Source organism: Carcharhinus amblyrhynchos, chromosome 17 (genome assembly GCF_965287045.1).
Source record: "Carcharhinus amblyrhynchos chromosome 17, sCarAmb.v2.hapA, whole genome shotgun sequence".
Classification (NCBI taxonomy): domain Eukaryota; kingdom Metazoa; phylum Chordata; class Chondrichthyes; order Carcharhiniformes; family Carcharhinidae; genus Carcharhinus; species Carcharhinus amblyrhynchos.
Window position 1 is genome coordinate 10403307 of NC_137340.1, and position 13165 is coordinate 10416471.

Below are 13165 nucleotides of genomic sequence, written 5' to 3' on the forward strand. Positions count from 1 at the left end.
AACCATATCCCTCCACACTCCTCTCATCCATGTACCTGTCCAAGTTTTTCTTAAATGTTAAAAGTGAGCCTGCTTTCACCACTTTACCTGGCAGCTCATTCCACACTCCCACCACTCTCTGTGTGAAGAAGCCCTCCCTGATGTTCCTTTTAAACTTTTCCCCCTTCATTCTTAATCCATGTCTTCTAGTCTTTTTTTCTTCCTTAGCCCCAGTGGAAAAAGCCTGCTTGCATTCACTCTATCTATACCCATCATAATTTTATACACCTCTATCAAATCTCCTCTCTTTCTTCTATGCTCCAGGGAATAAAGCGTTAACCTATTCAATCTTTCTCTGTAACTCAGTTTCTCAAGTCCCGGCAACATCCTTGTAAACCTTCTCTGCCCTCTTTCAACCTTATTAATATCCTTCCTGTAATTATATGACCGAATCTGCACATAATACTCTAAATTCGGCCTCACCAATGTCTGATACAACCTCACCATAACATTCTAACTCTTATACTCAATACTTTGATTTATAAAGGCCAATGTACCAAAACCACTCTTTACAACCCTATCTACCTGTGATGCCACTTTTAGAGAATTATGTATGTGTATTCCCAGATCCCTCTGTTTGACTGCACTCTTCAGTGTCCTACTGACCCCTACCTCATCTCCTGCAGTGGGATGTCTAACTCTTCACCATCCCTCCCAGTGTCCAACCCCCACATCCCAATGTCTAACTGTCCCAGCACCTCCGGGATCTTGACTCAAACTCCCCATCCCCAGGCCCCTATTTGGTCCTTGATGTCTGACCCCCCCCCCACCTTCCTCCACCCCCCTGCCCCCCAACCCCCTCCAGATGTCCAACACCCAAAAACCCTGCCCAATGTCCAACTTATACACTTATGATTTCCAACCACCACACCCCTATGACCGTGATCTATGACACCAACGTCCACCCCCCCAATCCCACATATCCAATCTCCCTGCGCCAATGTCTGACCCTCCACCCTCTATTCCCAACACCCGATCTCCCCAAGCTCCTGTCCCAACCACCACCACACCGCTCCAATGACATTCAAGGTGTACACTATACCCTCCCCCCACCCCTTCCACCCAACCAGACCCCTGACTCGGCTGGACCCTTCCAATCCCACCCAACCCCCTACTGCCTGAGGAAGTTCTGGCCCAGTGTTCCAGGTGTGGTCTCACCAAAACCCAGTACAATGCTAGTATGATTTCTTTATTCCTGCACTCCAGTCCTGTTGCAGTAAAGGTTAACATGTAATTTGCCTTCCGAATTGCTTGCTGGTTGGTGGGGAGGGGAAGATTTCAATTTGGCACCAGGGGCATGAGAAGGAGAAACTCTTCCTCCCCCACCCGCCTCTGCACCCCTGTCTAACTTAGATGTAGATCCATCGACATTCCCACCTGTAAAATGCAGGCCCATTTGTGTTTCTCCATTTGCCCTACATTTATTACCATTACCAACAGAGACTCAGAAAACACTTGTGACATAATTAGCATCTTTATTCATGAAGAAACTAGATATAGCTCTTGCACATAAAGAGATCAAAGGATACAGGGGGAAGGCGGAATCAAGATATTGAATTTCATGATCAAATGAATGGCAGAGCAGGCTCAAAGGGCCGAACAAACTACTCCTGTTTCTAGTTTCTATGTTTATTCCTTCTTTAAATGCTGGATTTCTAATTATTCATTCACCTGAGACCATAAACTTCATAGCCTGGGGCTTAGCTGCTCCCTCTGCAACTGGACCCTAGGCTTCCTAACCCACAGACCGCAATCAGTCAAGATAGACAACTCCATGATCACCCTCAACACTGGTGCTCTGCAAGGCTGTGAACTCAGCCCCTATACTCCTTTGTTTGGCCAAATTCCCCTCCAAGTTGATTTTCAAGTTTGCTGATGACACCACTGTTGTGGGTCAGATCTCAAACAATGATAAGATGCTGTACAGGAAAGAGATAGAGAATCTGGTGAATTGGTGCAATGACAATAATCTCTCCCTCAATGTCAACAAAATGAAGAAGATAGTCATTGACTTCAGGAAGTGCAGTAACTTCAACAATGGGGACAAAGTGGAAATAGTCAAGAGCTTCAGGTTTTTAGGTGTCCAGATCATCAACAACCTGTCCTGCTCCCTCTATGCAGACGCTATAGTTAAGAAAGCCCACCAATGTCTCTACTTCCTCAGGAGACCAAGGAAATTTGGCATGTCTGCTACAACTCTCACCAACTTTTACAAATGTACTGTAGAAAACATTCTTTCTGGTTATATCACAACTTGGTATGGCTCCTGCTCTGTCCAACACCGCAAGAAACGATGAAGGGTCATGAATGAAGCCCAGTCCATCACTCAAACCAGCCTCCCATCCATTGACACTATTTACACTTCCCGCTGCCTTGGAAAAACAACCAACATAATCAATGACCCCATGCACCCCGGGCATTTTCTCTTCTACCTTCTTCTGTCGGGAAAAAGATACAAAAGGCTGCAATCATGTACCAACTGACTCAAAAACAGCTTCTTCCCTGTTGCTATCAGACTTTTGAATGGACTTACCTCACATTAGCTTGATCTTTCTCTACACCCTAGCTATGACTATAACACTACATTCTGCACTCTCTCTTTCCCTATGAATGGTATGCTTTGTCTGTATAATGTGCAAGAAACAATACTTTTCACTGTATACTAATACATGTGGCAATAAATCAAGTCAAAAAAAATAGATTTGAACTTTTTCACTCTGTATAAAGCTACATGAAGCTGTCCAAGTGTAGGAACAGGTTGAGGAATATTAATACAAACTTTGTCAAGAGTCTGGCTTCATGATTTGTTCATAGTCATAGAATATGAACGTCTGATTGGGAAATGTTATCTCTTTAGGTGTAAATGGCAGGTTTATATTTGATGGGCTCAGTGTAATTCGAAGAATAAAGGCACTATTTTTTTTTAAATCTGTCTCTTATTATTTCAGCATCTATCATTTGAAGAAAACAGCTTCCTGAATGACAAAGTATTCCTTTAGGATTCGGGTTTCACTGGAACGTTAGCGGAGTTCCCCAGCAGCTGGAGAACCAGTGGGAGCTCCTGTGCTTTTCTGCAAGAGATCCAACTCAATTTTAAGTGCCCTCTGGAATATTTGGGTCATAACTCAATACTCCTTATTCAGTTTGATGAAAATCTCAACATAAAATTAATTTGATTTTCCACAGCCCACATAGTAACGTGGGCCCCAATGCTGAAGTAGAGTTGAGTTGGAAGGGAGGGTAGGGGGGCATTGATGAATTGGGGGGTGGGGGGTCAGAAATATTGAGGGTCAAGGGAGAGATCAAAAGCTGTGATGGACAGATGAGGAAGGAGGTCAGAAAATCTTTGGGGAACCTGGAGCGATTGGAGGAGAGATCACTGGAGATTGAGGGCCTGGAGAGGTTAGGAGTTATGATTCATTGATGGCAGAGCCAGAGAGAGAGACAGAGGCATCAAAGAAATATTGATGGGGGAATCTGTAGAGAGTGGGGGATGACAGTAAAGAATTAGAGTGCTGCTTAAAGAGATTGACGGCAGAGTAATGGATCATCGGATCCCTTTTACATGGAGAAGATTGTGGAGGGGTACTTGAGGATGAGGGAGGAGGAGATTCAGAGAAAATCACAGGGCAGGGAAGACATCAGGTGGATGTTGTATCATGGCGCGGGATGCAGTTCAATCAGTGAGTAGTTTAAGAAAGGTAACTTGGAGGGGGCAAGGGCAGGATCCCTTGCTCCTTCCACCCCACGGAAGTGCTGTAAAGGTGTTTAATATACCTGTTCCCTCTAGTAATCCTGAATGCCCTTGAGTTGCTGGTTTTCCTGAGGCATGGGGAGCCCGGACTGCCATTGTTAAAACTGGAAGAGAAAGGCATATAGTATCATTAAATTAATAAGGGACCACCTCCAAACTACAGGATGGTTGCCTGCCCTCTTCATCCCTTCCTCTGTCAAAACTGGAAGCGGATGGATTTGAGACGGGTTGGGACTGAGTTCAAAATACTTCAAATATTTAATGTCCTACTTGATCAAAACCCAACATAGAATCTCTTGTCAAAGGTGGCCATTTAGCCCATCAAGTCTACATCAACTCCAAAAAATATCATACTCAGGCCCATTCCACCAGCCCTCTCCTCTCGTTCTATCCCCAATTCTCCCCATTTAACTCCATTAGTGAGTTAAAATTGCCCCAATGAGGTTAGGTCTATTTGTTAACAGCTACAGGGACATGTTGACACTGACAATTATAGACAATTTCTCATCAAAGATTGCGACAATGAGATTTTAAGGAATGTTTTTCCAAATTAGGGTTGCATGCAGTTATGAACATGTGATAGAAACCATAGCTATTAATGACGATAAAAGTTTATCAAATCTCTTAACTGACTTGAGTCAGCTCTGACGAAGAGTCATCCAGACGCGAAACGTTGGCTCTATCTCTACAGATGCTGTCAGACCTGCTGAGATTTTCCAACATTTTCTGTTCCTGTGTCAGGTTTAATCTTGTCTGACGTTCTCCTTAAATGTTTTTCTTCAATTACCTCGGAAGAAATCTTTCTGTATTTATCTGCATTTTTTATATTTTATCTTAATTTGAATTTGATGTATTTCATCTTGAAGTACAATGGCATCATGTGGGATGATCTGCCAGCATAAAGGAATCAAATGCATTGAGTAAAAGTTTGTTAAATTCTATATTAATACGTGCATTTTCAATACTGTAAAAAAAATACAAAGTCAAAGAGAACTTTGGTCTACATGGTGCTCCAATATATCCTCAGGGCATTACAAAGCACTCCGCCAACCAGTTAATTACCTCTGACATGTAATTACTGTTATTTAGGCAAACATGGCAGGCAGAGAGATCTCAATAATGGGATTTGAATGGTCGGTTCATAAAGAAATTTACCGCTGCCATGACCAAATAATTTTCCATCCTCGTTATTTTTAAACAGGTGAAATAAAGAAGCTTTGTACTTTAATCCCATTTTGGACAAAGTAACTTACACTCTTTTTTTTCTACATTAATCCTGAATACAGGGGAGCCCAGCAAACAGGGTTAGATATAAAGTGGATATGATTGAATTTCCGTATAGTGCAAGCATATTTGAAGTGGAGGAAGACACGGGACGTGTACTTACCCGAGTAAATCTGAATGAGGAACCTAGTACAATTTTCAAGGTAATGAAACTAATAAACCAAAAATAAGTTAAGCAGGCTGAACGTTGTTTCATTTTTTAGCTGACCAATGCTGCACGAAGCAGGTCAAATTTGCAAAGTGCTTCTGACTTTTGTTCCTCATTGTTTCATTTAGTTGGCAATCATTGCATATGATGATGGAGAACCAATGAAGTTCAATACTACGATAGTCGACATTACTGTGCTGCAGCCATCAGTCATTCCGCGTTTTACACAGGAGGAATACAGGTACTTATTCTCACTTGCAAACTGAGGGAGGGGACAATTATGCTGGCCTGTTATGTGCGTTTACATGCATTCAGAAGGGTTAGTGTTTCATTAAGTCATTCACTTGCCACTGTTTAGTGAAAGTTAAAAAAAAACTTGCATTTATATAGTGCCCTTCATAACCACTGGATGTCCCAATGCACTTTACGGCTAAGGATGCACTTCTGCAATGTAGTCATTGTTGTACCTGTAGGAAAGCCAGCAGCTAATTTGCATAAAGCAAGATTCTACAAACAACAAAGTGAATATGACGAGATAATTTGTTTTTGTGATGTTGATTGAGGGATAAATATTGGCCAGGGACACCTGAGGTAAAAATATCACCAATGGCTTAAAAATATAAAATAACAAAATTAAACTGACCTTGATTCAATTAATCATTGAGCCCTTCTCAAGAACAAGAAAAATATATTTTTTTAAACTGCAGAATGTGATATCTGTGATGATATAATAGATATCAAAACTTGCAAAACTTTTCTTGGTTCTGATCAGCTCTGGACTGAGTTTCCCATTGCTAAACTAGACTTCTTCATTAGACCTAGCTGACTGGCTGACTTTGGTCCCTTTGATCTTTCCTTTATGTACTCCAGTTATATTATACTTCTCCATCCAGTAATTTTCCAGTAGGTCTGTCAACCAAACCAACCAAGAATATGTTCCTGCTACTTCATGTTGAACTCAGATAAACATTTACAATTACAAGCCCAAAATGAAGGAATATGAACCTAATTTTCATCATCAAAAATATTCTTGGTTCAGATTTCCTTTCTCTGAGTCCTAAATGCCCAATTCTGCTGCTCTGCGGATTTCATCCCCTGAGTTATCATGCTCAACTTTGAAAGTGGCAAACTTAACATGAGAGATCCTCTCAAGGCTGACCGGCAGAAAACCCGAAACATGACAAATTAGTCTAGATCTTCCAGTCTCTGATGGTTGCATCCTAGAGGTAACCAGGAAGATGCTCTAGGGATCCCACAAAAGTCCCAATGCAAGGACTCTGCGGGAATTTTTCAGAAGTTTCAACTTCTAGTGGGCAATTCCCCTGCACCTCAAACCCTTCGAAGTGTCTCAGAACTGGATGGATTTTCAGGAAATGTTAGTTAGGAAAAACACAATCTAACTCTTGGGTAACTATGCAGCTAATTCCTCCCACATCACCAGATGCCAATTTCCATCTGGCCCTTTTTCCTCTGACACCCCCCAACTACCCCAACACTCCAATCGTCCTGACACTCCAACACCCCGTCAGCCCTCTGATCCCAACCTTACCCTCTGACCATCTGATGCCCTGAACATATGACCACCCAATTCTCTGACTCCATCCTCCCCTGATCCTCGACCCAACCTCTCAACACTACCCACCCTGCCATTCAATCCAACTGGTAGCCTACCGCCTTGCCACCTTACCCTACTAGCATACCACCTTGCCACCCCACAACTGGCATTCATCTTGCCAGCCTATCCAAATGGCACCCTACCCACTTATGTCATTCGTACTCATTCACTAAATGGTGAAAAGCTTTTTAAATCTCCGAAATGAATGAAGACTTACCAAAATACAGCGGATCATTCCACAAAAGGGTTGGGGATTGGGTGTGTGTATATATGCGAGAGCGAGGCAGGGGGTAATATATCTTATTCATTATATATGTTTTGGAGGATTGTAACTTCAGAGATCTCAAATTCAAATCTTTATAACTCTGAACAAGAGTAGCAGTATAACTATCTGAAAGGCAACCACCACTCCCCACCCCGGCTACATGCTTTGTCCTAAGCAGAACTCTGATGTTATGATGCTTACCTCTGGTTTGTACTGTTGCTCTCAATATGCTTTCATTATTTATGAAGAGCTAGCTGCATTAATCACTTTGGCCTTACTTCTGGTTGCGTCACGTTGGTGTTTAATATGCCATACTTTATCTAGTCCATGTACTCCGTATAATAGAGTTGAAATAATAATTAATATTTTAATATGCCAAAAAAATGCTCTTGGAGTATTTCACATTGCTTTGCTGTTTCTGTTCATATAATTATATCATTACAGTATAACCAATTAATTTTTTTTGTTTAACCAGTAATTCAAATTGCACAAATGGTGGTCAGTCACAAACTGGGCCACTGAACCCCTGATGTTTGACTGTTGTCTAGAATGACACAGCATCTTAACAATGAAGGGGTTGTTTTATTGATTTAGATTTTGTATCACGGCCATTTTTCTTTTGTACTGTTGCAACAAGTCACAAAGGAAAGCTTTGCACAGTGTGGTATGTACAACAAAGTGATCAATCTGTTCTTTATTGATGAATTGATCATTTCATCAGAAAAAGACCATTGGGGAAAGTATTGTCCTGCAGCTACCTTTTGCTTTGCAGTGTCAAATCCTCTGAGCATAAGGCTTGTGTGACACTGGCACAAGGTATCAAAAGGAAGGCTAGTGATTTTTTGGGGGAATTCTCCTGGTCTCTTTATTGAGCGGTGTCTCGTCACAGATGGGTGCGCAGGGGAGACAGTTTGTGCTGGTGCCATGTCCTCAATGTGAGTTTAAGGTCATTGCCGATTGTGAATGGATGATGGAAGCAATAATAACTTCTGGAAAGCTCAGTACTGCGTCAACTGACTATTATTACCTGTGGTGTTTGATACATTAGCCAGATGTTTAGAATACCAATGGAGCCAAGTAATAGAATCCAGGGAGTCTTATAACCAGCTTTATTGCTTTTATTATAAGAAATCTGAAATCCTTCATTCAGAACATCCAAAAAGGGAACAACTTTACTGTTACCGAGTATGGCAAATTTGAATTCCTCACACGTATTTTCAATCTGACACATAACCACTTAGCTTTAAGTGGATAATTATTGAACTATGCAGAAAGTCAATATACTGTAACAGATTGTATAGGACTTTTGTAATTGTTCCATAGCAACCCTGTAAAGCAATTGAATGAAATGTAAAGATTTCCACTTTTCCCTACACAGTCCACTAGAAGTTGTTCAAAAAATGCAAAATATTAAGTTCCGTGATGGCATAAATTATATTTTGGTACTCATGCGTGATGTGTTTATCTGATGCAAAAAACATTCATGTTTAGATGTTCAATTAAAGACAAAAAAACTAAAGCCATGAGGTGAAATTAAAGTGATCACTCTTGACACCAAGGTAGCATTTGACCAGGTGTGGCAACGAGCAACCCAAACAAAATTGAAGTCAGTGAGAATGGGAGGAACATTTTCCACTGACTGGAGTCATATACAGCCAAGGAAAGATGTGGTTGTTGGAAACCAATCACCTTAGGTCCACGAAAACATTGCAGGAGTTCCTGAAAGTAATGTCCTTGGTCCAGCCATGTTAATCTGCTTTAGCAATTATGCCAACTCCATAATTAGGTCAAAAGTGGGGTTGTTTGCTGATCATTGTACAATGTACAGCATCATTTGGAAATCATCAGGCATGGAAGCAGTCAACGCCTGGGTGCAGCAAGACCTGGACATTATCCAGGCTTGGGCTAATAAGTGACAAAAAAGAGAGAATCTAACCATCTTCCCTGGAAGTTGAATCCCCTGCTATCGACAACCTTGAAGTTGCCTTTGACCACAAGATTGACTGGATCAGCCATTTAAATACTATGGCTTCAAGGACAAGTCAGAATTGGGAATTTTACAGAGCGTAACTCGCCTCCTGATTCCCCAAGGCCTGCCATCATCCGCACGGCATAAGCCAGGAATGCGTTGGAATAATCTTCATTTCCCTGGATGTGTGCTCAAAACCAGCAAAAAGACACAAGCTTGACACCAGCAAAAAAAAGCCCACTTGATTGGCAACTCATCCACCAACTTAAACACTCATTCCCTCCACCACCAGCATATAGTACCTGGTAGTATATACCTAGTATGTAGTAAAATGTACTGCAACAATTCACTAAGGGAAGGACAAGGGCAAAAGATCTAAAGGAACACCATAATCTGCATGTTCCTCTCCAAGTCACACACATCCTAACTTGGAACTACTGTTCCTTCTCTGTCATTGGGTCAAAATCTTGAAAACTTATACTATACTTTATGGTATACCTACACCATATGGACTGCAACAATTCAAGAAGGCAGTTCATCAGCACCTTCTCAAGGGCAGAAGGGATGGCAACAAATGCTGGGTTTGGTAGTGATGCTCATGTTCCATGAACAAATTAAAAACAGGTTTTTGTTTTCTAATTTAGCATTAACCCAGTTGTTGACCACAACACCTTTACTTTCTACTTGTTACTAATTTTTAAATTTCATGCCAATAACTTGCCAATTGAAAGAATTATCATGATCAAGTCCCACACATGCCAAAGTTTGCTTCAATATTGAATATTCTGATTTCATACTTGACTTTACTGTCCAAAGTCTCCTTAAGCCTATTAAGTTTAATCACTGAAGAATTGCACTGTCTACCTTTTCTTCCAAAAGAATCCCTGTTGGCTACTCACAGAAGAGTGTTTGCAAGGGTCATTGAGAAATTTACATTATGGCACATCCATCCTTGCAGCTGACAGAAGTATATCAGAGATTTCTGCAGTTATAAAGTTGATGTGAGAAAAATGTATTTTAATTTGCATACTTGATACATAAGTCAAACATTCATTGTTAAATGGCGGACTTTATTCAAAATGTTATGGATATTACATTTTACCATATTTTACCATCTCTATGGATCTTAGTGTCTGTAGCAAGTACTTTATAAAAATATAGATTTTCAGTTATAAGAACAATCATTGGCTGTGTGTGAAAGATGCTAGATACTTTTTTGAGGGCTATCTTCCTTCTTTTTGTTGAGGGCTATCCCTCTTCTTAGGATGTTCCCCCCAATACTGTCCCTCTAGCCTTTCTGTGTTCAGGGTACCTGAAGATATGTGGACAAGTAGATTAAAAAAAGCATTCCTAGACCTCTTGACAATCCAGCCTTAGTTATTAACCTTCAGACTCACTTCAAATAAAACCTATGCTTTCTGTGTGTGGCATATTCTTTCCTAGACTTTCCTCTCCTCCAATACTAATTCCTTGTTTTTAATGTGCTAATAAGTCTGCAATGGAGCCGTCCTGATGATTCACCAATCAGTTTAATGCTGAAGTTACATAGAGAAAGAGAGCCCCGGATTTATTCAGTGTTTTATATTTGTTGATACTAAGCAAGGCAGCAGTAGAGCTGTTCCACTTAAAGTCAGCCAAGATTCCTACTCCTGTTTGTTATCCTTGGCTTGTGCTGAAGTGTGCATGTCTGGATGTGTGGTTTGTCTGTGATAATGATCAATTGGCCTACAGACATCATTTAGAACCACCTATCAAGAATGGACACCTGGATGAAGTTGCTGCCATCCTTGGGATCATTTCAAGTACGATTTAGTGCAGCCATGTCTGGTTTCTAAATCATTCCTAAAGTTAAAAATATCTATTTTTAATCCTTCAAAATTTTACAGTGCAGAGGAGCAGAAAATATGTGGCATTGCATCAGGAGAAATATCACATTCTCATTAATAATTACAACAATGGATTTTTATGTTAATTAGGTTCATGTATAATTATGCTTGGAGTGATAACTTATTAATTGTACTAATTAGAACTAATTTGTGTGAGCCAATTAAGCTAATTAGGAAAGAGACTTTCTCAGTAACTCAAAAGAACCCATAACTCACATTTCTATGAAACTTAAAGACTATCATAATGCCATTAACAGTAACCTATAAATGAAAGCTATGCATTGGATTGGATTGGCATGTAATCTTAACATAGAACACTACAGCACAATCAGGCCCTTCAGCCCACAAGTTGCGCCGATCACATCAATACCTACCAATCCATAGACCTATCTATAACCCCCAATCCCATTAAATCCCATATACTCATCCAGAAGTCTTTTAAAAGACCCCAGCGAGTTCACCTCCACCACCACTGACGGCAGCCGATTCCATTCACTCACCACCCTCTGAGTGAAAAACTTACCCCTAACATCACCTCTGTACTTTCTTCCCTGCACCTTAAATCTGTGTCCTCTCGTAGCGACCATTTCAACCCAGGGAAATAGCCTCTGAGAATCCACCCTATCTATTCCTCTCAACATTTTATAAACCCCTATCAGGTCGCCTCTCAACCTACGCCTCTCCAGGGAGAAGAGTCCCAGCTCCCTCAACCTATCTTCATAAGGCATGCCTCCCAATCCAGGCAACATCCTGTAAATCTCCTCTGCACCCTTTCAATAGCTTCTACGTCCTTCCTATAGTGAGGCGACCAGAACTGCACACAGTACTCCAAGTGGGGCCTGACAAGGGACTTATAAAGTTGCAGCATTACCTCCCGACTCCTAAACTCAATCCCTCAATTAAAGAAGGCCAGTACACCATACGCCTTCTTGACCACATCCTCCACCTGCGAGGCCGATTTAAGAGTCCTGTGGTCCCGGACCCCAAGATCCTTCTGCTCTTCAACACTGCTAAGACTCCTGCCCTTGATAGTGTACTCGTTCATCCCATTGGTCCTGCCAAAATGGACCACTACACATTTATCCGCATTGAAGTCCATCTGCCACTTCTCCGTCCAGTCTTGCATCCTATTTATATCCTGCCGCAACTTCTGACATCCTTCCAGACCATCCACAACACCACCGACCTTCGTGTCATCGGCGAACTTACTAACCCATCCCTCCACTTCCTCATCCAGGTCATTTATGAAAATGACAAACAGCAAGGGTCCTAGAACAGATCCCTGGGGCACTCCACTGGTGACCAGCCTCCATGCAGAAAAAGACCCATCCACAACCACTCTCTGCTTTCTGCAGGCAAGCCAGTTCTGGATCCACAAGGCCAAAGCCCTTTGGATCCCATGCCCTCTCACCTTCTCAAGAAGTCTTTCATGGGGGACCTTATCAAACGCCTTGCTGAAGCCCATGTACACCACATCCACTGCTCTTCCTTCGTCAATGTGTTCAGTCACATTTTCGAAGAACTCAACTAGGCTCGTAAAGCACGACCTGCCCTTGACAAAACCACACTGACTATTTCTGATCATGCTTAAAAGAGAAATTTTCTGATGGTGTCTTGATATAATTTGTAAACTGTTGTTCAAGCCATCATTTGTAAACTAAATCATGAGGTGTATCATTTTAAAAAAATACAACTAGAGCCCCAAATAATTTGTTGCTTATTAGAAAAGGAAGCCTCCCAAGCAAAACGTTATACAACCATAGAATCCTTACAGTGCAGGAGGAGACCATTCAACCTGCCGAATCTCCAAAAGAGCAACTTGCCAAGGCCCGCTCCTCCATCTCCATAAGACCACAAATGTATCATGGCTAATCCACCTACCCTGCACATCTCTGGACTGTGGGAGGAAACTGGAGCACCTGGAAGAAACTCGCACAGACGTGGGGAGAACATGCAAACTCCGCACAGCTGGGAATGGAACCCGGGCCCCTAGCACTGTAAGGCAATCAAGTTGTATCTCAGGATCTGAGTTTCTAACCTGGACTGCCATTCTGGGGCAGTAATGAGGGACTGCACTGGCATAGTTTGAACAGAAATTTGCTTGCTTGTTCCAGAGGTTTAGATTGATGTTAAAGATTCCATGGCATGGAGCAGTGTACAAAATGAGAATGATTTACAAATCAGACATGGCTGCAGTAAATATGC

At 41.6% G+C, this 13165-nt stretch overlaps 1 protein-coding gene across 11 annotated transcripts in view; it reads left to right on the forward strand.

Moving 5' to 3' along the window:
- pcdh15b (protocadherin-related 15b) overlaps positions 1-13165 on the forward strand; it is a 1349261-nt gene that overhangs the window by 1176860 nt on the left and 159236 nt on the right. For all 11 annotated transcript variants that reach the window (XM_080205457.1, XM_080205459.1, XM_080205466.1 and 8 more), the window contains 2 exons: positions 5080-5220; positions 5354-5466. In XM_080205457.1, the coding sequence (XP_080061583.1) occupies positions 5080-5220; positions 5354-5466 (254 nt within the window). The remainder of the gene's footprint in view (positions 1-5079; positions 5221-5353; positions 5467-13165) is intronic.